Source organism: Talpa occidentalis, unplaced genomic scaffold (genome assembly GCF_014898055.3).
Source record: "Talpa occidentalis isolate TD23 unplaced genomic scaffold, MPIMG_talOcc4v2.1 talOcc4.14, whole genome shotgun sequence".
In the NCBI taxonomy this organism is placed as follows: domain Eukaryota; kingdom Metazoa; phylum Chordata; class Mammalia; order Eulipotyphla; family Talpidae; genus Talpa; species Talpa occidentalis.
The window spans coordinates 72,008,688-72,035,706 of record NW_023601433.1 but is presented as its reverse complement, the minus strand read 5'-3'; the positions used below and the strand labels follow the sequence as shown (position 1 = coordinate 72,035,706).

Sequence of the window (27,019 nt, the reverse complement as noted above, 5' to 3'; positions counted from 1 at the left end):
GAACTGCTTAATCTTCACTTCAGTGAAATCGTGGCACTAAATGCACTTTAATAAACATATGCTGTGGGTATTTTAAAATATCATTAGAAAAAATAATTAGCCAACAAGTTATTATGGAAATGAAAGCAATTTACATAACATCTGACAATTAGTGTTTGAGATAATAATAACTTTCACACAATTTATTTTCTTTTTAGTGAAATGAAAACTGATCCCTCCAGCCAACACAGAACTATAGTCAAATCAAAACATGACCAAGACAGGCAGGTCCCACCCTGGCAGAAGCCAGCCATTCGGAGCATCCCGCCCATTCATTCCTTTGATGATAAGAGAAACTGACCATGTGCTGCCACCAGACCCCGCCAGTGCTGAGACCTGTTCACTCATGTTTTGCGGACAGAGACCCCAGACTTCAGAGTCAGGAAACCTGCATTCAGGTTGTGCCATGGCTATTTACTGGCTCTGCCAGTCACACACACTTCAGTGTCAGTTTCTTCATCTGCAAAATGGGCATAATGCCACACACTTCATAGACATGGTGAAGAGAACTACCTAAATAATGTATCCATGCTGGAGCCCAGACAGCAGACTACATCAGGTGTCCAACACAATGATCATTTTTGCAGAAATTAATAAAGACAAGTCTTACTTTATAAAATCAATATCCAATTCACAAACTACATAAAAGAGTTATTTTCACTCTACCATGTTTTTAAAAATCTAGAGAAGCTGGCTTTTAAAGGAAATCTCACTATTAGAATAGAACACTAAACATGCAAATGTAACCATCTCCTTTATTTATTTGAAAATTAAAGAAGGGATAGATATGCTTAAATTTTCCTACAGTAAGACACAGCTATAATGACTAGTCCTATAGCTTTATTTATAAGGCATACATAACATCTGAGGAAATATGTGTAAAATATTTTAAAGTTAACTGTATGAAATGGATTAGAATATTGAACTAATTAATCAATGAGATTTAGAAAAAGGAATAAATTCCATTTATCCTTGCACTCACTGCTCCTGATCAGGTCATCCCACTGAATTAGTTAAGTGTTGCATTGAATCACCTCCCAAAGAAATTACTACAGTTCAGAGTATTTATTATCTTAAGTACTTTAATTTTCATTTTGTACAAGAGAGGGCACTCTAACACTTTCTTTCTTGTGCAAGGAAATACAAAACAATCTCTATCTATTTAACGCCTTAATTTGGAAAATAATCTAAACAAGTGAATTAGTATTAAGCAAACATACTCTAATCATCAAAAGAGACTTTGAAAATATTCTTTTCACCTTGATTGTTTCCAAGGAGGAAAATGTAAAATAACAGCAAATAAGACATAACAACAAAAATTATCTATGTATTATTTATAAGATATAATTTTAAAAAACATATCCTACTGGTATGCAAAAGGTAGAGATAGTAATGTGTTCATGGCTCAAGAGAAAAAGAATGAAAATTTCTTAAATCTTACTAGGTGCTTGGCCCTTGGCTGTTCCCACCTCAAAAAGTTCCTTAACATATAAAATAGGATCATCTGAAGATCTCCCTGTGTTTGGCAAATCCTCCTGATTTGGTTCCTGTGCACAAAGCTGGAGGACCCCATTCCTGCTCTTGACCCCCGTGGGCTTGCCTGCATCTGACACCGGAAGGAAAGGGCTGTGCCCTGACACTTGGAGAGAAGGGCCGCTGTGTTCTGACAGAAGAGCTCTGTACTGAATTTAAAAAGTCTTTCATGAGACCAGAGGGAGACTTGCAGGGGGCCTGGAGTTAAAGTTAGTGGTGCCAAAAACATTTCCAGCACATGGGCACTATCACTACAAATCCCATTATATAAATATAGCTATTGCATGTCCCACCCAGTGAGCAATTAACGGAAATGCTTTTCAGCTATTCAATTCTATGCTGTAGTGTTGAGAAAGTTGGTCTTTCAAGTTAAAGTCTTGATGCACATCTGTTTCCAATGTAGTCTTGATTATTCTTTGTCAACAAAACCAAAGATTCTGTTTCTATTTTGGAAAATGTTAAAGAAAACCTACGATAGTAATGATCTCCATTCTGAGTGAGGCACGTGGTGCTCACAGATCCTGTGTGATCACAGCTGCTCCCCGAAGCAGCCGCTTTAAATAGGAGACAGCGACAGGCCTGTCAACAGCTTACAATACAAGCCAAGTCCTCCCAGCAGCACAGGCACCATTCTGGCTGCATCAGGAACGCGATGGGAACACAGTTCACATGTACCGTGCTGTGGTCAAGTGTGACTTTTGAACTATAGACAGAGTGGGAAGGCTGTGAATTTCCCTCAAAGGATTTGGGAGATTGTTCAAGATATGCCAAATGAGGGGGGTAGCACATACACAAAACATAAAAACACACGTATACACGTCCCCACACACACACCCCACATTAAACCTATCACATTCACAGTGAAAAATGAGTTCAAAAGCAATACGTTTATAATTACAACAGATTAAAAACTCCTACATCAAGAATTAACTCTAGAATACCAAAAATGCACGTTACATCAAATATGCATTTTGAACCTAAGCCAATAGCTGTCAAAATATTTATAAACATTCCTGTTTTCCCCCACATGGAACAAACTCAGTAACTTGAGATGGGGCTCTACTTTCCCAATCAACATCCAGGCTCTCTCTTCATGTCTGATGCCTCCAGAGACAGACAAATCGGTGGTGACAAGTTTAAGATCAAGGCTATTATCTCCTCAATTCTTTTCCTTGACAGACATCTAAAATCTAGATTGAAAGCCATGACAGCAATTCCACACATTTTAGCATGGACATGTCCTTATGCACAGGTGCTCTTAGGTATCTGACAAAGTCATCTGAAATTGAAGGAGTGATCAGCACCCACACATATGGCCTGGTCTGGTGCTGTGAATCCAGGGAAGTGAGCTATGTTCTGAAGCCCTGACAACTTCTTCACACTGATTCCTTTTCCAATGTGTAGCTTATTATTCTAGGGATGAAGACAAACTAGGAGTATAGGGAAGTGGGTGCAGAAGCAATGGGTCATAATGGGTCAATGGGTGCAAAAGCAATGGGTCATACTGGTCAGTGCAAGAAGTATTCAATAACAGAAAATGAAAGCAACAAAGACCTCTGGTGACCACTACTTGTCCTCCCTGCATGATGTGTGAGTGAGGGGAAGAGACTAATGCAGAGCAAAGTCTCTCAACCTCAGCACTGCTGACTTCCGGGCCAGGAGGCTCCTTGTTGGGACAGCAAAGGCGGTCCTGTGTATTACAGGCTGTTTGTCTCTGGTCTCTCTCTCTGCTGGATCCCCTAGGAGCCCCACCCCAAGGTGTGACAACCAAAATGTCTCTTGGCATTGCTAAGCATGTCCCAGGGTTGAGTAAAACTGAACTGCTAGGCAGTGGCTGGCACGGCATCTGGTTCATTCTGCAGGGACTGACACTGTGGCTGCCCCATGAGAGCATCAGGACAGAGGGGCCAGGCCATGCCCCAGACTACCCACGGAGTCCTGCACTTCCTCCTCACCCCTGCTCTACTCACTTTGGTTTCTTAAAACCCTCTTATCTGAGATTAAAAAAAAAACAGCTGCTCAGGGCTCCCCACTATGTGGCACATGAAAACCATACAAGATACTTCTAAGCCTATTTTTGAGGTTTTCCCACAGGCAACCTTGTGTGAAGCAGAACAGGTGCCTTTGTCTCTTGCTTAAGGTTGAAGGCAAGAAGGCTCCAAAGCAAGGCCAATCTCCAGAGGACCAATCATGGCTCCGGAAGGGCCCTCAATAAGCATCAGTTTAATCTGAACCACTCACATTCTATGATAGAGTTTGATAATGCTATCACCTACCTACCAATTACCTTGAACTGAAACCACCACCGTCTTTAACAGTCTTTAATTTCCTTCACATCCAAGCACCCATCAAAAACAGCCCCAAACCAAAAATCAGTGTAGCTTTACCAATTCAAACCTTCTAATATCAAGTCATTTGCCTCCTTTCTGGTCCCATGAGGGTGCCCAGTGTCCAATGCCTTTTGCCTGACCCCACCCTTCCAGCTCCACGCTGCTGCCAGAATCCCCTCACTGAAAACAGCCCACAGTGACCCTCCTTTGCTTAAAAGCCACCAGTCTCAGGGAACTCCAAAACAAAGCCCCAACTCCAGGGGGTTGCCCCAGTCTGGACCCCACCTTCTCGAACTTCTCTTTTAAAACACCCTCTGCCTCTTGATAGACGCTGACCCATCACCCACAGGTACTTCTTCATTCTGCCTCTCCCCAAGAGCAAACATATTTATTCCGCACCCCCATCTTCGATGGCCATCTGCTCTGCCTTCAAAGCCTGCATCCCACACCCTGTCCAACAGGAAGTGGGAGCTGCTCTGCCAGCACGGGTGACCCCGTAGCTCTGCTCCCTGGCACACTGCTGTCACATCAGTCAGCAGAGTCCTCTGACCCATAATCAACTCTATGCTTATCTGTCTCCTCTCCTGCCACTTCCTGAAGGCCTGCCCATGGCTTCCTCCCTCCCTCCATCTCCCCTTCCCTTGCTTCCACCATCAAGCCCAGTCTCCAGCATATTGTAGCTACTCAATAAATGCTTAGCAAATTTGATTTAAATCATTAAGTCAAAAAAAGTTCCCCGCTCTTGGATTTAAGTCCCATATTCTTTCCTGAAAATGACTTCTGAACAAGTAACAAAAAGAATAGCCTAAGATCTTCAATCTTAGCAAGTAATTGAGATTCCTCTAATCCTGTTTACTACACACTAGATTCTATTTCAGGTTCAGCAAAGATGGTGAACAGGCACTGATGGGGCCTTGCTATCTTTCAGACACAACACTCCTTCACTGTCACCCTGGAATCTTTTTTCTCCTTAAAATGCCTACCCTGGCACTACACAGCATGAATATGCAATGCCATCGAGGAGACGGCCTCCGAGAGCAGAGTCAGTCCTTACAGTTCTGATCCTGGACACGACTCCTCGGATCTTTCCTTGTAAGACATGACTTTTCACTCGTCCACCCCTCTCCTCATTCTGTCTTGTTCTCATGTTCACTGCCAGTGGCCAGTCTCCTCTCACCAGGATCCACACTGAGGCCTGAATAAGGACTTCATAGTGGAATTCACACCTTGTGCAGAGTTCACGATCAAACAAACCTTCAGACTTTTTAAAAACTAGGGTTATGCCAGACTGTTCCTAGTCTATACACAATTTCATTTTTGTGTTTAAAAGAACGCTAATTTCAGCATGTTTACAAATAAATGTACATTTTAAAAATGGATTCACTTTGGGGTTGTCTTTTTTTTTTAATGCATGGACATTATTATAAACAGAATAATAAGATTAAAGTAAATACAAGGCTTTGTAAACTATGTTTTACTACTGATTGTCGAATCTTCAGCTAAATGCAGTCATCATTTTAGCTGCTTTATCATCACAAAATCCTGTCAGTGCGGGTTCTACATCTCCAATCCCATCTCCAGCAGAGATCCACACCCTGGCAAGACTCTCTTGTTCATGCAGCAGGCAGTGCCCCCCTGGTGGACAGCATCTCCTGCGGGAAGTGTGTTTTTCTGGTGTGCTTTGCAGAAACTCTCTAATTCGGTCAGCTAGTCTGATGACATAAATTAAAGCCATCCAGACTCCACAAATACAATAATTCGATTTGGAACTAACAGGACCTGACTTTCTAAGCAATAATATAATTTTACTTCCCAAGTGAATATGGTGAGCAGAGAACAACTGGATTATGAGAGTCCTGGGGAAGCAGCGAGGGGCTTGGAATCTAGTTTGGGAGGAGATGGAACCCAGCTCCTTCTCAGACTGCCCTAAATGTAATGAGAAGAAGCCCCAGCACTCAGTGAGGCTTCCAATGGGTCAGTGAATGGTTTAGCAAACTGCCAGGCCTGTGCTTACAGGAGAACTGTTAGAGGGAGAATCTTGAATTGGAAACCTTAATGTGAAGTGCGTTGTGAGTGAAAAATAATCAAAAACATCTTCAAAACTTAAGATTGCTATTAAAAATGAACACAAATTCTTTAAATTAATGGAGGTATTAACCTAACTGTTAAGTATTCAATATGAGAACATATTTTGAGAGTGCTTCTACTCTATAACCTTTCCACTCTATTTCATCAACTTTAGTAGTTTAGAATTAAGGGTCAAATACAACAAAAAATAAGTAAAAACACAAAATTATATAATTTCATTTTTGTGTTTAAAAACACTAATTTCAACATTTTTACAAATAAATGTTCACTTAAAATAGATTCTTTTTTTTTAAGCCATTCCAATGTTTGACACTCATAAAACAATTCTAGTGAAAAAAGATGCCCTATCATATTCAATTATCCACAATTTAAAACAACAATGCCCCAAATAAAGCTTGTTAATGGAAATGTTTCAAAGCAGTCTTATTTTAGGTGTAAGCATGTTGGAAAATTGCTACATGGCATGAATCAAAAATATCAAGCCATAAGCTTTAGTCTATAAACAAACTCCCATCTTTATAAGACAGACAGTGGGTGTGGTTCAAAGATCACTGTACAATCTAAAACAGGACTAGGTCAGTCATGCCTAGATATTCTTGATTTTGGTCCAAGCACATGCCATGATGACAGGACTGAAAGGATGGACTCCACTCACCCTCTCAGCAGCTTGAAAAGCATGCAGCCCAGGGAGAACCAGTCGGCACTGCTGTCATAGGCCGTCCCCTTCTGCAGCACCTCTGGAGCCATGTACCCATGGGTGCCACTAGGGAGAGAAAGTGTACAGCAGTTATCAGAGCGGGCCCACCTGGTGACAGTGTCACAGGGTCGGGGCCATCCATCAAGTAGCAGCAGCTGAAAACAAGAGAGGGCACAAGGGTGCTTTCACATGCACACCACTCCCGGAACACCCGAAGGGGAAGCCACCTTTTCTGTCTCCCTTAGCATGTGAATTAATACAAATAAATCACTGTAAGAATTAAGCATGAAGAATGCAAGCTCCATAGTCTAGGAGGTAGAATCTGAATCTCATTAGTTCTTCTCTACCACAGCTTTGAAGAACTAAAGATGCCTGCCTGGTGTAAAGCTCTTAAATCTCTTACAAAGAGATGCTTGGGGAGGCTTGGGAGGCAAGGGAAGCAAGAGGGGTCCCGGGTGGAAGACGGATAATCCTATGGGCCTTGAAGGGAGGGAAAACCATTCTGGCAGGGCTCCACCCTCCTGTGATGAGGACCTGCCAAGGGTCCTTGGCAGGCCCCATCCTTACATAGTGAGTGACAGCCCCCGAGGGGGCAAAGAAGAATTGGGAATATAACTGACAATTACCTGAGATGGAGAAATAGTGAATCATTTTAAAATTTGCTGACAGGTCAAAAGGACTCAGCTAAGTAATATAAAGACATCTACAGGAAGCTCAGACAACTCAGGTGGGAAGACAACCACTTTACACGTCATTTGTTCTCGCGCAGCTTCTCTGCCTGTCCACCCGCCTGGGTGATCTGAGTGCACACTTTCATCTTGAAGAGAGAGGTGACTGTGGGCAGCCAGAAAAACACTGCCTTGAAAGGACCCTGCAAAAGTCACCATCTTTCTTGCCCCGCCAAGATCTACTGCCTTCACTGATTTTCTTCACTGATAAATGGGTACAGCGCCTTTAACAGTTGACTCGATCCCCCAGGGTTGCTGTGCAGAGATTGTGCACATGGAATGGGCTCAGAATAGAGCTGACACAAGAGGAACTCAATCCATGTTAGGGGTTATAATCTTTATTTTCAATTTAGTATAATCATTTTTAACTGGATCATGCTCAGAAATAGTGAGAATCTGCTCAGACACATGACCCGGGGTCATTAATGGTCTTGGATCAGCCCGGGCACAGTGCCCTCTGTCTAAGAGACCTGTGGCCAAAGAGTTTTAATAAAACAGTGAAAATGGTGCTGGTCACCCTGAAAGGCCCAGCACTGGGAAAAGTGTCACCATCAATAAGCCAGAGCTTGACAGGTGCGGTCATCAGGACACACGAGAGCACAGAGATTGCTATGAGGGGTCGACAGAACACTGTCTGTGCGGATTTCAGTTGAGAAAAGGAAAACCTTGGTGGTGACCTTCCCACCTGTGTTTCTCAGGATCAAAACCCAGTTCTGGTAAGGGAAGATATCAGTGAAGACAAATACATTCAGTTAAAACAGATCAGGCCTCGGGCTCCTACAGGACACAGCAGAACCCCACCCACCCACGCTGTGGTTTTCCGATTCTGCCTACGCAGCAGCTACTAGTGCTTCCTGACGGCTCCCACTGAAGACCTGCACTACTATTAATATGAAAGAACACTGGAGCGTTTTGAGACACTGTGACATGAGACACAGCTTTGTGTTCTTAGACGAAATAAGCTGGTACTTAAATTAGTCACTGACAACATGTTCAACTCCCAAAGTTGTCGTTTGATTTCTCATGGCTACTACACGGTTAACGTTTAGTTTATAAAAATTTGTGATTCTATGACTAAATGGACTAAGTCTTAGCTCAGATCAGGAGCCTCAACTACGAGGCTACTTTGTAAATGGGTGAGCTAGATGAATTCCAAGGACGACGTCCATGGCTTTGAAAGAAGCTGAGAAGCCAGGCTCAGATTGAAATTCTGGCCAAAAATCCTTAACATTTTAAGCCTTGGACAGTTTGGCCTCACACTATAAAAGCATAGGCTTTGGAGTCAGACAGACCTGGGATTGCATTATAGCCACATGATGCACCAGGTTTGTGGCCTTGTTTATTAAGTTATTTAATTTCTTTGAACCTTGGTTTCCATACCATAAAAAGTAGGTGATTGAACTATCAGCTGTGATGAGGAAGCATTCACAGCACCAGACTCACATGCCAGGGGAAGCTGACACTTGACGGATGATAGAATGAGTGCTGGTTGCTTCCTGAATGGTTCCCTGGGGCTGCCTGTTCCAGGATGTCAGGGATTCTTTCTGTCTTGGTCATCTCTGGCACCTGGCACACAGCTGACGTTAGGTAAATACTTGCTTAATTAGTTGACTTAACCCTCACAACTATCACAAAAAGTAAATATCACTGTTATCTCCATTTTATAGAGGAGAAAAGTGAGACTAGCACAACTTGGAAGGAAGATTCAAACCCAGATCTGCTGACTCAGAGGCTTTGTTCCTCACTACAACATACTTTCTTTACTTAAAAATATAGTACCTCATCATGCATCTATCTTTTTAAAGTAGTGTCTCACATCACCACTAAAACATGGAAACCAACTACCCCAATCCTACCTCTTTAACAGATGCTGTTCAAATATTGTTATTTCCAGGTTCTGCAAGTGAACAGCCCACTTTCAGGGCTGAGGTGTGAATTACAGCAAGGGGGCTGGGACCCATAAGGAAATAAACAACCCAAATATCCAAAAGTTAATTCCTTTGGAAGATTAACTCTTATGAGCTGTTGGATTCATATTCAGCTGTGACCACACTAAATTGAAGAAATTAGCATTCCAAATAGCTTTGGCATTAAAAATTCAAATGACTCTCTTAAAAAACATCTGATGAACTCCCTGAGAGAAGCTTATACAAACCACAGGTTCAGGCCTAATAACTGCAAAGTGCTGGCAAAATGCTAATGCTTTTATCACCATATCCCAGATTCTGTAGAGAAACATATTTACAGAAATGGTGCTACTGACTATTATCATTTGATCAGAGCTTTAAGAGGCAGTTCTGATTTAATGCAGCCCTTCATAACGCACTGCATTTAGAACCACGTTACTTCTAGTCCCACAGAAAAGAAAGATCTGCAGCTTATTTTCTGCATGGATGCATGCAATGAGACTCCTGAGAGTTTCCTCTAGAACATTCAACACAGAGATGAATGTTAGCTCAAGATGCACAATTTACATTCTTTTAAAAATACAACTTTAGGGCCTCCCTGGTGGTGCAAGGGGTTAAACACAGCACTGTGAAGCTATCCACAGCCTCTGAAGCATGAGTTCAATCCCTGGGGAGCCAGGAAGACACCCACATGGTGCAGCAGACCTCTCCTGTCTCGCCCGCTGCTCCCCTCAGCAGTGTATTTCAGTAGATCTGCCTGTTCTGTTCCCCACTCTGTCTCTGGTGAATCTTCTCACCCCATGCACCTCTGGCCTATAACCCAGTTCTTGTATGCATAAATAAATAAATCTTTAAAAAGATTTATCTTTAAAAGAGTCAGTGCTGACAAAGAAACATTTAAAAAAAAAAAGAAGCAAAAATCACCTGCTTTTCCACAAACTTCACACATGTCCATACCCTCCACCCAATAAACTGATGCCAAAGAAAACTGAAACAAAAACCAGTACATATTCCATTCTGCTTCTTCTGAGCACTGAGACAGCTGCTTTTGCCTCAGCTGCCTCAGGGTCACAGCAGCTGTAGCCAGGGCCACCAGGCACTGAGCAAGCTTGAGGGCCAGGAGCACCTCAGGTGTGCTGAGGGCCAGGGCTCGTCAGGGAGCCTCCTCCCAGTGGCCAACTAGAGGACTGATGTGATATTCAAATCTAACTATGTGACCTGCACTGAGAGCCTGAATGGCAAAGAGATGATTTTTCTTCTTAATTAAGTGTGTGTGGGGGGGGGGGGAGAGATGCCTCTTCTCTTCAGGAAAGAAAAGGCATTTTGAAAAAGAAGGAAAAAGCAGATGGAGAGAAACCTGATATATGGGGCCTTCTCTGGAGTTTCTGTAGCCGCCTTCCACCTTCGGGGGCACACGGGTGTTTTCCTGTGTCCTTATGGCACCTTGAAGGGATTGATTATTGCTTCTACTTGATAGATAAAGACACCGAGAGTCAAAGAAGTAAACTGACTGACTTCAAGTCACCCAGCCCCTTGCTGTGGGAGGACCCACCCACCACCCTGGCCTGAGCAGTTGAGTCATGCCCAGCCAAGGGGGTTCACCAGCTCCAGAAGGACCATGGTCATGCAAGGAACACCTCAGGGTGCTATAATTTTCTCTCCCACCACCCAGGGGAATTCCCACCAGCGAATTCCCCTGACCTGCCATTCTCACATATTGAGAATCACTGCTGGCAAGAAAAAGGAGGGGGGAAAGAAATGACCCAATAGGCTCTGAAGGGATAAACAAACCTCGATAGAGAAATGATAGTAGAGTTAGAGTCGATGCACTACTCACACACTTGCATGCGGCTTCTTTTTGGAAAAATCACAGGCCAGACCGAGATCTGATATCCTAACGTGCCCGTGTTCGTCCAAGAGGATATTCGCAGGCTAAAAGAGAGAGAGATGGTTTTCAAGCCCTCAAAAAATCATGGGGCTTTTTGAGAACTCCTAAAACTGTTAACGTCACATTTTTCGTGTTAACTTCAGCAGGAAGGTGAGCACCACAGGAGCAAAGAATTCTGCTCATTAGCAAATAAAACACAGGACAAGCAACATGGGAGGGTTATGACCACAGCTCATCAGAGTTAAAAGCATTTCCTTTTCCCTGTAAGATCTATGATGCAGATGTAGGTGCTCATGGTTTATGTGAGCCAGAGGACTTCTGAGAATGAGACCACAAAGCACAAAACAGAGAGGGCTCTTGCTCAATGTGTAAGTACTGACCTAAGAAATCTCAATATTCCACTGGTGCCACACTAATCCCGGTAAATGTCTTTTCTGGTTATTTGTACATAATCAACACAGGGCCCAAGCAAATGACCAAATCAGATTTGACCACAACTCTGATGAAATGCATCCATTAAGATTAGATTTGGTCAGCATAATCATGGAAAACAAAGCTCCTCTCCCTAATATACACCAAATTATTGTCATCTTAATAATATTTTTCTGCTGAAGATCAACTATTGTTTTGCTTGAAATAAAACTAATGGCATGCTATTACAAAATTGAAGCATGAATAATCATGAGTAACTAGAATTAAGTTTGAATAGAAATTAAATAATACCATTGCCTATTAAATAGCTTAAAAAACAAAAATACAGCACAAAGATGATTAGAAGCTAGTTACAGATTTATATTAAAATGCATACAATAGAATATCATGGGCCTTCAGCAGGCACTTTCTTCTTCAAAACTTGCACAAGGAAATAAAAAGTCATGTGCCACCCAGTGTCTAATTATTTCTAATTCAATGAAAATACACGTTTTTCTTCTTTACGCTCTTATGACAACTAAAAGAACAATTCTTTAACCTTGAAGAAAGTTTTTAGATTCACAAGGTATTTCTTGAGAAAATGTAAATTTCCCTAAGTGAAATAAAATACTATAGATTGTTAGGAGATAATCTTATAAAGCTGGGCCTCCGCGGTGGCGCAGCAGTTGAGCGCTGGGTTGCGAAGCTGCCCGCAGCCTCTGCAGCGCTGGTCGATCCCCGGCTGCTCCCCGGCCACCAGAGGAGGGTCCCGCATGGCGCGCAGACCTCTCCTGCCGCCCGCTGCTCCCCTCAGCAGTGTACTTCGGTCCTTCTGCCTGCTCTGCTCCCCGCTCTGGCTCTGGTGAATTCTCTCACCCTCCTGCGCTTCTGACTGTACCCAGTGCTTGTATAAATAAATAAATTAACAAATCTTTAAAAAAAAAAGAATTAAAAATAATCTTATAAAGCTAATCAAAACATACTAGTCTTTAGAGAGAGGAACATCACCTGCACATTTCACTTGGTTGTTTGCATTGATTCAAGAAGGAATCTGAGGAGGGAGGCAAACATACCCTCCTGAAGCTTCCTCATCCTATTGGGAAGTTGTCAGCCTGTCATTTTCCTTCTCATTATTAGATCTGCATGATCATTCTCTAATCTGTCAAGGTTTCCTTTATCTCCGTCCCTGCCCCATATGGGTGGCTAGATGAGTGCCACTTCAGATATATTAAGCAAACTCCCAGCTCACTCAATTCAGAGTTGGGGTTTGGGTGCCAGGATCTAGAGCAGAAAAGCTTGGAAGAGTCTTAGTTCATTTTTTCTGGCCCAGTGAGATTTTAAGGACAAGAACAGAAGCTCAGGCAGTCAGGGGGCCATGTAGCGCAGGGATCTGAAAATCTATGAGTGAGTTTTAAGGCAATCTCCAAACAGCATGGAGCTCTGAGAGAGGGGGGCATAGTGTGCAGGGGAACAGCAGTGCCGCCCCGTCACACTGGCCTTGCCTCAGGGGAGTTCTAACTTGGCCATTCTCTCTTGGTTCACCCATGACTAAGCCTTGTGAGATCAGCATTTTTTTTTTTTTTTTTGCTTGTGGTCTTTGTACATTTGCAGTTCTAACACAGTCATGCATTAAGAGGTTTATTTGGGTAGATGGCCTGGAGTGGATTTCCCCAGAAAGGGGGTACTTCTCTTTGGACAGAAGCTAGAAGGCAGGAAACCTTGTGTGGTGTCACCATGAGCACCTCCAGCTGTTATTAGTGCCATTGAATAATAAATTTGACATGGTGGTGACCAAAAAAAAAAAAAAAGGAAGAAAGACAAACAACTATAAAATGGGCAACACCCAAAACTTGCTCCCCTGCTCTTTGTTAATTAACTAGCTAAAGTGAAGTGGTGAGTGTGCATGGAGTGGGCCCTACAGAGGCACGCGGGGACAGTGGCGACTTGGTTGGACAGGCATTCCTGTGACAGAGTTCAGAGTCTGGAGGAGCTGACTTGTCATACAGGAGCTGACTTGGTCAGGGCTGGGGAGAGGACAAGGACAGGACACTCTGCAGAGCAGGGCACACCTGGAGGCCCAGAACCGCAGACCCCACCCCGCAGGTGCAGGAAATATGGCATCTGTCCACCACCCTTACCTTCAAGTCTCTGTAAACAACAAAGCGATTGTGCATGTGCTCCAGTCCCAGAATGATCTCAGTGGCATAAAACCGCATCTCCTTCTCGGAAAACACCCCGTGTTGTGAAAGGTGATAGTGCAAATCACCCCCTTTAAGTCAAAAACACAGAATTTTATTCAAAGTGTGTTAATTTAAAGGACACAAATCTCTGTCATTCTAGAAAGGCAGGACACAGTAGAAAAAGGCAAACTGTGCTTCTGCTTTGCTAAATATCTTTTACTTCTCTCATTTGATAAAGCACTTAAAAATTATAAAGAAAATATAAATACTGAGAAGATGTAAATGAAGCAATGGCCAGAACGACATAAACAAAGCCACTGCTGGAGGCTGTCAGCACAGGGAGGGATTAGCTAATCTCCTCTGCCCACTAAAGTCCTGTCTAATAACTGAAACAATCTAGGCAGCAATGCAAACAAACAAATAAATGCAAGTACAGTGGTAAAATGCAGGGGGGTATTTGGTATCCCCAGTAAAATTCTTTCAACTTTGCTACATGTTTGAAATTTTCCGTTAAGAAGTGTTGGAAAAAGGAAATAACCGTATTATAAAATTAGGGGTAAAGAGAAAGCCACCAGTAGGGCGAGAGGGTATATTTATAAATTATAAGGGAAAAGCTTATGTTGAATTATTGAACTATCTTCCTTTTCGCACTCATGTGATCGAGAGAGATCGAGATTTAAAAGATTTCTAGCATCCCAGAAGCCTTCCTGACATCCTTTCCAGTTAGCATCTCAGCTCCTGGTTTTGCCTAAGCAAAGAGGACTGTTTTCTGACCTCTTACCAATAATGGGTTTGCCTGTTCTGACAGTCATAAATAGAACCACTTAGAATATATGCTGCTGCGTCTGGCTTCCTTTGTTCATTATTATGTCTATGAAATTTCTTAATGTTGTTGGATAGATGTATTTTAAATCAAACACTCAAAACATAATAAAACTTCAAATGAATTTCAAAACCAACTAGGTATTTCATTCATTGAATTTTTTCTTTTTTTAATCCAGTTCCTGTTACTAAAAATATTACAACTATATAGCATGTCACTTTTTACTACTGGAAAACAATTTTCCTACTTAAATATTTTTCAGTATTTTCAGGGTCATCTCTCATCGATTTACAAGGCACAGAACACTGGGCTAAAATCTATACTGGCCCAAAGTTAATTCTTCAAAGTCGAATTTTAAATACACTCTTTCTTTGACTTATATTCTTCTAAGCATCTCATTCCTAAAAGTTGAGGGTCAGGAAACAAGCTAATTAAAGATGCATGCCAGCTGCATTCCAGAAAATCAAGTTTCACTGTAAGCATTTTGCAAAAATCTTTTCTAGAAAATGCAACTTCCTGGGGAGAGACTGGAAAGGAGGGTCAAAAGGAAACTGCATTCAATATTTTAAAATGAATTTTAACTGATAATTAACAAGCATTCTGAAAGCCCCCAACTGCCCATCGGCCTTGATGAAAGCATGCTAACATTAACACCACAGCCAAGTCTCCCAGGGTATTCAGACTTCCCATGATTTGTTTACCATTCATCAGATCCAGGATGAAGCAGAGTTTATCTGGAGTATGGAAGGCATAGGTCATACAGACAATGAAAGGACAATCCTAGAGTGGAAAAACAAAAGTTAACAAGAAAAGCAAGAGTCATCCTGAACAGCACATCCTCCACTGAACACCATCTATGGATTTTTTCCACGCCCCCACCCTGAGCGCTGAGTACAGAAACATGCATGGTGACTTCAACAGTCAGAATAAATGGATCAGGTTACATGAAAACACAGAGGGCTGCAACATTGACAAATGGAGTAGATGAACTCAAAGGTCTCTCATTGAGATTCAATTGGCAACATCTTCAAAAAATTCAGATTCTACAGAAAAATTACTGCCTTGCTAGTCTTTTTGTTGACCTACATTTTGGTTCAATTTGTCAAATATCTATTTCAATCTCTGATTCTAGAGTGGAAAGAACCATATTATAGGCGGAAATGTCATCTGCATTACTGTCTTGAACTGAGAATACAGTTAGCTTTTGAAAGAAGAAATATACACCATGGTCAGGGATTAAATAAGTGCATTTAACCAAAAAGATGTCAATTTTCTGCATGGTAGGCTATAGTATAGATTCTATGCAATCTTAGTTAAAATGAAAATTGACAAGCAGATTCTAAAATGTATAGTGCATATAAACAGCCAAGAAAAGTTCAGATATTCTTGAAGGAAAGCAAAGCTGGAAAACTTAAAAGTGCCAGACATTGATTTATTATAAAGCAACAGTAATTCAGACAGTGTATGGCTCAGAAGCAGACAAATAGAAAATAGAACAGAACAGAGAATCCTGATATAGATCCACACACAAGAGGTCATTTGATTTGTTATAGACAACAAGGCAGGGGTAAAGGATGATATCAGTCATTTGTGGTGATGAGCAATGGGATTTCTATACAAAAAAAAATATGAAATTGACCTCTATCTACCTCACATCATAGATTAAAGTCAACTCCAGCTAGACAGAGATTTAAATATGAAAGGTAAAGCATTGGGAGAAAACAAAAGAGAATATCTTGATATTTAGGGTAATTAAAAATTTCTTAAACAGGTCACAAAATACACTAACAACAAAAATATTTTTTTAAAGATTTATTTATTTATGCATCCAAGAGCTGGGGTATAGGCCAGAGGTATGGGAGGTGAGAGGATTCACCAGAGACAGAGTGGGGAACAGAACAGGCAGATTGACTGAAGTACACTGCTGAGAGGAGCAGCGGGCGAGTCAGGAGAGGCGTATTGCACCATGTGGGTAGCTCCCTGGCTGGCCGGGGATCGAACTCATGCTGCAGAGGCTGCAGACTGTTTCATAGGTTGTGTCTTAACCCCTGTGCCAACAGGGAGGCCCACCACAAAAACATTGATAAACTAGACTAAAATAAGATTAAGAACTGTTCTCTAGAAGAGACCATTGAGAGGGTAAAAAGTTAAGACACAGGATGGGAGAAAATATTTGCAATGCATGAACACACGCAGGAGTTACATTTACAGAGTACAAAAAGAACTCTAATAATTCAATAAAGAAAAAGGCAAACAATCCAAAATACCCAGAAAACAAGAAGGATAATTAAGTGGAACACTTCAGATGAGAGGTACCAAATGGCTCATAAGCCTAGCCCATGATCAGAGATGCAAATTAAAGTCACAATGTGTCATTACTAAAACCTACAAGAATGGTTAAAATTAAAAAGACTGAAAAAAAAGCCAAAAGTTGGAAAGGTATGGAGTAAATGGGACTTCCACATATGGCACTTCCACCAGCTATTTGATGGTACCTGATAACCCTAAAGCCCAGCTTTCCACTCCGGGATCCAATCCTCACAGCAGTCTGTACTTACATGCACCAAGAGAAGCCGCGAGGATGCTCCTCACAGCACTAATCAAAACAGCCCAGACCAGAAAATAAGCCAAATGTCTATCAACAGTAGAATGAGTCCATAAATTGTTGATTTACACATGGAATACCACAGAGGAGGGGTCAGCAAGCTTTTTCTACAAAGGTCTTGACAGTGAATATTTTAGGCTTTGCAGGCCCCATACATTCTCTGTCATATGTTCTTCTTTGCTTATTTTCTTTACAATCTCTTAGAAGTACATAAACCATTCTTAGTTCATGGCCTGTACATAGAAAGATCACAAGCCAGATTTAGTGCATGGGCCTCCCATAGCTCGGGACCTGTGTTTAGTTCAGAATGCCCTCATGCTATGTGCAAACCCACAGGTGAGTCTACAAGCAACCCTGGATGAGAGCAGCCACACACCAATGAGAAAACTTAACACTGTTCAAACACAGGCACAGCTAGAAACCAATAAGAATTTCAAGTGATGATGGAAAAGTGATGCTATTTATCACAGTGTTATGAATTATTTGATACTTCCTTCTTAAATTGTCAGTAAATTTCAAGAATCATGTGACTGAAATTTGAGAAAATTACCAGTAGATGGTGGACTTGCAGCTTTGCAATAGTTAGAACTGTTAGCCTGTTTTCACTTTTCTAAGGCCATAAACTTTGTGCTACCAAATACTGAATAACTATGTGTTGAATAGTTATAAAATTAAATTCACTTTGGTCTCTGATGTAAAAAAAAAAACAAAAAAAAAAACACAGGCACAGCTAAACTGTGGTGCAGAAATCTGGGTGTGGGGCAGGAGGCTTCTGGGACACCGGTAACTTGCTACCTCCTGATCCGGATGCTGCATTCCTGCATGTGTTCCCTTGTGAAAATTCACCAGTGCTATGCTAATCCACAACTAGGTCTAATTAGAGTCTTTTTATCAGTGTGCACTTTGCCATTCAACGATTCAAATAAAAAATGGCATGGAACATCCAATTACGCTTTCTTAACGGAAACAAAGAATTACTAAATTTGGCAGAAAATATTCAAGTTTTGACAGAATAATCTGTCAACAAAATTCACGCTGTTCAAACCTCTATATTAAAGGCTTATGGCTAAATTTGAGTTTAACACATTCCTACATAGATTCATGAACTTGAACTCAATTTCTATAAATCTTCTGGCGGAAATTATTCCAGAATGAATTACAAAGTCCCTTTTATGGTTACCTTAGAATCTTGTTGACATGGTGCTAGTGTTTACTTGATTTCAAGATCTATTTTTCTTTAAATAGGAAAAATAACAGCGCTATCCTTCATCTATTAAAAGCTACTACGTGGCCTTCCTGGGGTGGGTGGGGGTGGGGGGCATCTTCCTATGTGAACCCACCTGTTTCACTAAGACCTTTCCAAATGCTCCTTCCTTAACAGCGCTCCCTGCATTACTCTGGCTCCTATCCTGAGGAGCAGCTCACCTGGACAACAGAGAAGCGAGTGGTCCCCAAACTTATTAAAGATGGGATCTTTCCCAGCTTGTGACAGCAGCTCTGCTCCCCCTCATCTAGGGGCAAACAGACCATTCCAGGGGGTATTTCTGAGTGTGATGGTGTATGACCCTTCTAGTCACAACTCCGAGATAAAGACAAAAGGGTGAAATAATTTAAGATACTGTTTAGTAAGATGGCACATGAAATGTAGCTTTAGAATTATCAGCTATCTGAGTATGAAGAGCTCTTAAAAAAAAAAAATCACCACTCATCATCAGGGAAATGCAAATCAAAACCTCAATGAGATACCACCTCACACCTATGAGAATGGCCAACCTCAAGAAGACCAGGAACAACAAGCATTGGCGAGGGTGTGGAGAAAAAAGAACCCTCATACACTGTTGGTGGGAATGTCGACTACTCCAGCCCCCATGAAAAACAGTACGGAGGTTCCTCAAAATATTAAGAACAGATCCAGCAATCCCACTCCTAGGCTACCTGAAGAATGCAAAAACAGTAACTTGAAAGGACGTACGCACTCCTGGGGTCACTGTCCCGCTGTTCACAACAGCCAAGCGCCTGAGGACAGGTGAGGAGACCCAGAACCCGAGGTGCAGACACACAGTGCAGTACTATGCAGCCACCTGCACAACATGGATGGGGCTGGAGGGGGTTATGCTACCTGAAGTAAGTCAGGAAAAAACACAAACTCTGGATGTTTTCACTCATGTGTGGAATACAGAGAAACAAAACAAAGAGTCACACAATACCAAGCCAAAAACAAACCCTAGAAATTCTGACTGCAAACTAAAGGGAAGGGAAGATGAAGAGCAAACAGGGAAGAGGGGCACATGGACTCTAGTGGCAGATTAAGGGTGTCCTGGTGTGCATGGTGTGGTGACCCACATCTGAGGAGGTGTGATCCTTTATCTTGAATCGCATACAGTGTACTCAACAAATGTTCCCTTAATAAAAATAATTATAGGGCCTCCCCAGTGGCACAGTGGTTGAGGCTGCCCACAGCCTCTGCAGTGCTGGTTCGATCCCCGGCCACCAGCGAGGGTCCCACATGGCATGGCAGACCTCTCCTGCCACACCCGCTGCTCCCCTCAGCAGTGTATTTCATCAGTCTGCCTGTTCTGCTCCCCGCTCTGGCTCTGGTGAATTCTCTCACCCTCCTGCATTTCTGACTGTACCCAGTCCTTGTATAAATAAATAAATAAATCTTAAAAAAAATAAATAAAAATAATTATAGTTAAAGAAATACAGTTAACCATCAGATAATGAAAAAGACAAACAAGAAAAGAATCACCTGGTCAAAGTTCTGTATTTTAAAAGATGAGGAAACTAAGGCCCTAAAAAAGGAAATGACTTGCCTGAAGCCACAAAGAAATCTGACAGCCAGCCAAAATCCAAACCTCAAGTCTTATGACCCTCTCCAGAGTTCTAAGTTCTGCTACCTATAAAAGCAAAGTTTCCATGGCAATGTAAATTAAAAGCTCAGGTAGAGTAATATGATTAGCTCGCACCTACAGAATACACTGGCTGCAGGCTCTCAAGGTGCTAAGCAAATGCCTCACTCAGATTCGATAGATTAAATACTGACCAACTGGGAACAACAGGCAGCAATCTAGTAATGTTACTGTACAGCACCGAAGATAATTCTGGTGAAGCTGATGTGCCTGCCTTCATCACAAAGGAAAGGTAGACAAGAACGAATCGGTTTTTGCAGGTTGATCCTTAAATAAAGCTCCTCAGCAAGCAAGGGACTGTCTTCTTTGATTTTCTATTGGCAGGGAGCAAAACTGCTTGCATTTTGCAGAAAACTCTTGCAGAATGGTGGTAAAATAGGCCATGAAGTCTTTCTTTAAAAAAAGCCTGTATAGCACAGCCAGAGCAATCTTCTCAAACTGCAAGGCTGAACATGTTATCTTCCTGCTTCAAGTGCTTGGTCTCCAACAGTTGCATGATTTTTTTCCTGAATCCTCAGTGCTGGCCCAGAACGCTCTTTATATTCTGGTCTGGTCTGGCCTCCGCCTGCCTCTCTCCAGCTTCCTCCTGTGCCACTTTATACCTCATCAGTCAGAACCCAGAGGTGCTGGCCATCCCAAGCCCCCAAACCTGCAGTGCTCAGGACGCAGACACTCTGGCACCCCTGACTGCAGAGGCGCCTTCCCTGACATCTCCACTGTGTTAGGTGCCTTCCGAGCATTGCATGCCTGACTCTCTCAGCTCTCCCCACACACACCGATCACATGTACATTTCTGGGATTGTTTGCATAAATATGACCTTCTCTTACTCTACGCAGGCCTGTAAAAGCAAGGACACAGTCAAGCTCTGGGTGACCCCCACTTTTGTGACTGAGTGCCTGGCACAATCTGGACACTCCGGTCTGCTTTCTGCTTCAAGGAATATAGGACTGAACAAAAATGGCTTAGTTCACAACGGTGCTCGCTGCTTTTCCCAGCTGTGCACACACTAATCCTGGTTCCCACACACACAGATGTCCTTTCTGACCATCTAAGGGTTACATAATAAAACTGGAAACAGTACTTTTACTGTCTCTTTAGGGGGCTGAGGGGTGGGGATATTGAGTTTGAGACTGGAAGGGAACAAAAATCTTCTAGCATAAAACTGACTGCAGTACCTTAGGAAATCATGTTGATACAGGGCAATCTAAAGCTTACCCTCACACCAGGCCATTTCAATCAAAAGATCAATTAAAAAAAACAAAAAGCTACAATAGCCTTTGATTAGCAAAAACTCCAAACAGCTTTACTATAATTCTTTTGGTTAAATTAATATATTTGTAAGTTAAAAAAAAAAAAAAAAAAAAAACAGGGCCTTCCCCGTGGTGCAGCTGGTTAGCGCAGCGCTGAGAAGCTGTCTGCAGCTTCTGCAGCACAGGTTTGATTCCTGGCCAGTCAGGGAGATTCCCACATGGTGCAGCAGACCTCTCCTGTCTCTCCCGCTACTCCCCTAAGCAGTGCTTTTGGTCCATCTGCCTGTTCTGCTCCCTACTCTGTCTCTGGTGAATCCTCTCACCCTCCCTGGCCTCTGGCCTGTACCCCAGCTATTGTATAAATAAATACAAAATAAATCTAAAAAAAAAAAAAAAAAAAGCAGTTTTGATGTTTGAATAAAAATTAGGTCAAAGTAATAGGATGATATAACTCCAATTTTTCATTTATTGCCTGAGTAGACCAGTGACTAACCACACCACTACTTGCTGATATTCCCTCTCTTTAGAATAAAATATAAAACATGCTGCATGAAAATTGAACATATATTTTTGCAATACCCGCAAATTTTTCTCCATGGGCTCTTTTGCTAACAAATATCCAATACTTTTGAGAGGACTCATTAAAAACCAGTATTTTAGTAACCACTTAAATCTGTAGTAAGCACATATCCACATTTAAATTTTAAGACAAATATATTTACAATAGAAATTAGAAGTAAATGCCATTCATACTGATTCCAATACTGTGAGCAGGTTGCTCAGTTTCCATTTCAGTCAAAAATGAGGTCACACACAGGATTGGGTCACATTTGAAATGAGGACTAGCCACATGTTGGGAGGAGGAGGCACCATAATTTCTATGGTCTTTTCATTTGTTTCAGTTGAGCTAAATTATTATACTCTTTTGCTTAAGTAACAAATAGCCCCTCTAGAGTTACTTAAGATTAACGCTAGAATAATATAAACCACCATACAATAAATGAAGGTAATTTTTAAAAAAGTGGTGCTATGGAAACATGGCAATAAAGGGGCGAGGGGAGGGTACAGGGAGTGCAGGCCACAGACTTTGGGCTAGGATTACTATGCCGGTCCTTGCTCACCAGTCAAAGAGAATTCTTGATTCACCATTAAAATTTGATTCCTGGAGGCCTTCCTGGTGGCCCAGGGGTTAAGTCTCAGCATTATTGCCTCTCTGGCCGCGACCCACATGGTGCAGCAGAGCTCTCCTGTCTTGCCTGCTGCTCCCCTCAGCAGTGTATTTCAATAGTTCCACCTGTTCTGCTCCCCACTCTGTCTCTGTCTCTGGTAAATTCTCTCACCCCCCCACATCTCTGGCCTAAATCCCATTCTTCTATGTAAAAAACAAATAAATAAAATCTTAAAATGTGATTCTTTTACATCTTTGGGTGAAGATGACTTTATTGAGAACCCAGATAAGCTATATGGAAATCCTCCCCATGTCTATGTCCATGTCCCAGCTGGGACAAATTGTCCCTGCTGGGTGATAAAAACTGAATTCTCATGTGGGCTACACAGCTCAGGTTCAGCCCCTCCACACTCATTTTGCAACCTCCTTCTAGATCCCAGCTCCCCAGCCACTTCTGAACACTGGGTGACAGGCTGCTGATGCACACAGGCACCCAGGTTCCCGGGATCTGGATTTACCTGATGTACTTTCATACACATCTGTATACAAATAAAGTAAGGGCCAAGGTTTAGAGCCTGGGTAATACCACTAACAGAAAAAGAATTGAGAATGGGAATCTATTCTGAAAGAAAAGATGGCACGGATTAAAAGTCTGTTTTCACACATGTTGAGCTAAAACACAGTAGCTTGCCATACACATGAAATGTCCAATGGGCAGAAACACAGAGTTGGAAATGGAAATGGTGAAAGCCCACAGCAGATCAAATTAGCAGTGCAAGAAAGTCACCTTTACTGGGGACAACCCCAACTGGGCCATTCAGATTTGATTAACCAACTCACTTGCTTTCTTTTTACTTATGAAAGCTGCGAGTTACTTTTCCTTCTCTGGATTACTTCATCTCAGTCAGGCAGTTAATTCTTAACTATACTCAAGAGATTTTGTTGTTGTTGTTGATGATGCTGTGATTCTTTTCTGCCATCTCTGGCACCATATTCTGCCAGAAGGAAGCCATAAACAGGTACTAATGGGAGAAGTCATGGGCACAGTACGATGGTTGCTAGTACTTCCTAACCCCCAAATTAGACAATATTTGGATTACACACTTATATTAACTTAGCGCTGCTGCTCCTTGCTATAAATTCTATTCCACCCAGGAATAGGCTAGCCCCATAATTTGCCAGGAAAAAAAGCCTGTATTTTAAATAAGTTGTTCTGATATATAACACACACACACAAGCAATGCTCAAAATGGAATACTTACTCCAGTGCTCACGAGAGACAACATAATCCTTTCATTTAAGGCTAATGTTTCTCCTTGTTTCATCTTGATCCTCTTCTTATCCAGACATTTCATTGCATACCTAGAAACAAAACAAACATTATTTAAAAATCTACACTGAAAAAATATCTTGATTGATTTAAGCACTACACATCATATTGGGGGAACTTTCCAAAGGTTCCCCCTGTATTTAAACAAACCAAAATGGTACCCAAATGCCATACAAAATTTATTTTTAATTTTGCAACTATTAATGGAAAAAATCAGCACCCCATTCAAGCACCCCATTTAGGTATGGGTGCACACAGTAAGCCTCGTGTGGTGGAAAGAGGAGTGTGACCTGGTCAGGGGAACGCCTGAGAAACTCGACCTCAGCCAAGTGGTTGAGACTAATTTGTGTGATAAACCAGGCAAGTAACACGTACCCTGATGTGATGTGATGGCGTTTTACCATCTGGCATTTCACTTCTGTGATCTTCCTTCCAAATACTCACAACCCCACTCTAACGACAAGAAAAGCATCAGACAACCCTAACTAAAAGATAGTCTACAATGTACTTGACACGGATGCCTCAAAGGCACCCAGGCCATCAAAAACCAGGAAAGTCTGAAAAGTCAACATAGTCTAAAGGAGCTTAAGGAGACATCCTGATAAAACGTAATAGGGGATCCTGCAACAGAAAGGGTCACTGGGTAAAAATGAAATAAATCTGAGAAGAGACTTCAGTTAATAACAATGTATCTGTGAGCTTATTTGTTGTGACAAATGTCTCAAATGGGTAAGATGAGGACACTGGGTGTGGGATACATGGGAACTCCCTATACTAACTCTGTATGTCAAAATGAAAGGATATTTTAAAAATCAAGCAATAATTTTCTAGCATTAGATGCACAGACACATGTTGAACTAAAACACAGTAGCTTGGCATACACATGAAATGTGCAATGGGCATAGATATTTCTAGCATTACATGCATAGACATCCCAGTTAAATAAGAACATAAAATAGACAGACACTAATAAAGTAGGGGAGAAAGTCTGTACATGTATTGCTGCTGCCCAGTACTTCTGTGTGTGTGTGTCTCAAGGTGTGTGTGTGTTTGTGTGTGTGTGTATGATATTTAGCATTTAAGAAATGTGAATCCAGAAAAGGTCAAGATTTTATAAGAATGCACAGAGTGTAAGACTCTTAAAACACTGAGTTTAACAAAATGGGAAGGAACAGTGCTCAAAAAAAACATGCTATGGAATGTTATTTTATTGATCTGCTTCAATCTTGATATAGTTATTAATAGTTATCAATAGAGTTATCAATACTATGATTACTCAAATCATAGTATTTGAGTAAGAACAAGAAACAGTTGACAACTTAAGAGTCTCAAAAACCTGAAGCAAACTCATAAATATGGAAATATAGACATGTTATTTGTCATACCCTATAATCACGGGTTAAAGACAGCAGGATATTTTTTTAGCATGGCAACAGAAAACTGAAAGGAAACTTTTAGAAGGGTTTCAGGCTTTCTGTGTGAAATTCTTTGTATGTGACTCTAAATTCCCACTGATGGGTGCACGAGTGGATAGCTGCTGGGTGCACGAGTGGATAGCTGCTGGACTGTGCAAGACACACAGAATCCACTCACTTCCAGCTGATCATGAGTCATATGCTACAGCAAAGCAGAGATAAATGTTCAAATTTACTATTTTATGCACTTTTCTAGGAGTTCTGTATAATAAATCCATTGAGACTAATTCGCTTAAGTATAGGGATCAAACATGAGGTCACAGGAAATGATGTGCTCTTTAAACACTCATTCTTATAATAAAGAATTTCCAAAATGCTCCATACTTCCATCACCATCCTCTACCAAGATGGTGTTTCATGAAGCCTTCCCACTACCAAGCAGAGAAGATCCACACGTGGGCCTTGAGGAGGAACACCATGAAGTAGCCTCAGGGCCGCCCAGGGCCAGAGCTCAGGGCAGCCTGGGGCCTGGAAAGGACATACACGAGGGTCACAGCACCTGAGCTCCACCACTTTCTAGCTGTGACTCCTGATAAGAGTCTACCCTTAATCTACAGAGAGACCATTTACCACATAAGGGCTCTTTTGGGGAGTCAGTGTATAAAGAAACAAGTTGATACTATTCACCTTTAGAACATCACACAACAGACTAGACTTTCTTAATACCTGGGCAAGGTAAGATAATGACATAAGACACATTTAGTGCATTATAGTAACTGACAAACAAAGACAAGCATCATTTAGGATCAAAAAGTCTACTGTGTGGGCACAGGATGGGGAAGAAGGATTTCATAAGGGCCTTTGGTTGACTAATACTTACCATGGGACAGCAGTGTTCCAAGTCCTTTATAATGTGCTATCACATTGAATTCTTACAACAAGGTCAGCACTTTTATTTTTCCTACCTTATAGACTAGGATATGAAGGTTCAAATAAAGCAGGCTTTGTCCAGGCCAGAAAGTGTGGGAGCTGAATCTGATGCCAGGACCCACTCTCTGGATGACTAGGTGAGGCTGTCATTGGCTTCATCTTGTATGGGGTCCTCCCAAAGCAGGAAGAAGCGGAATGGGCACACATGACCCAAGATTAATTTCAGGCCCCAAATAATAAATTACAGGCCAACCACAGGACCCATTAGAAAGCAGAAAGGACTGTCTGGCAAAACAGCTAGTGCCCAATCCCAGAAAGGACCCAAGCAGAAGCTGAGTGATGACTTGTAGGCACTGCTAGGGTGGCACAGGGAGACAGGCCCAGCATCAGGCGGCCCCTATTATTCCTTCTTACACTGAATGATTTCATAAACTGAACTTCACAGACACAGGCTGTCCACTGTTCTAACATGCCTGTCACTTAATCAAACTTGTAAATCAGGGTCTATCAAGTCCTCTATTTCCATTTTCATTTACTTTCAGAAATATGTTCTTGTAAACTGCTTCCAATTTAAAAATAAATTCCCCCCCCCGCCACCCCAGTTAACAATTCCACCACTCACTTTCCAGAAGACCCTTGTGCCTGGCTTGTGTATATTCAATTGCCTCACATCAACCTCCTATAAGAAAAGTGAATGAAGGACCCCACAATTGTTATCATCACAACAGAGCATCCTTCTCACAGCACCCAACTACTCACCTGAAGAACCAACATCTAGAATGCTACC

General features: G+C 41.8%; 1 protein-coding gene across 4 annotated transcripts in view; it reads right to left on the bottom strand.

The window, feature by feature from the left end:
- GRK3 (G protein-coupled receptor kinase 3) overlaps window positions 1-27,019 on the bottom strand; it is a 149,678-nt gene that overhangs the window by 19,153 nt on the left and 103,506 nt on the right. For all 4 annotated transcript variants that reach the window (XM_054695199.1, XM_054695198.1, XM_037510780.2 and 1 more), the window contains 5 exons: window positions 23,820-23,919; window positions 15,326-15,404; window positions 13,760-13,890; window positions 11,160-11,254; window positions 6,646-6,753 (listed from right to left, as the gene is read on the bottom strand). In XM_054695199.1, coding sequence (XP_054551174.1) covers window positions 6,646-6,753; window positions 11,160-11,254; window positions 13,760-13,890; window positions 15,326-15,404; window positions 23,820-23,919 — 513 coding nt within the window. The remainder of the gene's footprint in view (window positions 1-6,645; window positions 6,754-11,159; window positions 11,255-13,759; window positions 13,891-15,325; window positions 15,405-23,819; window positions 23,920-27,019) is intronic.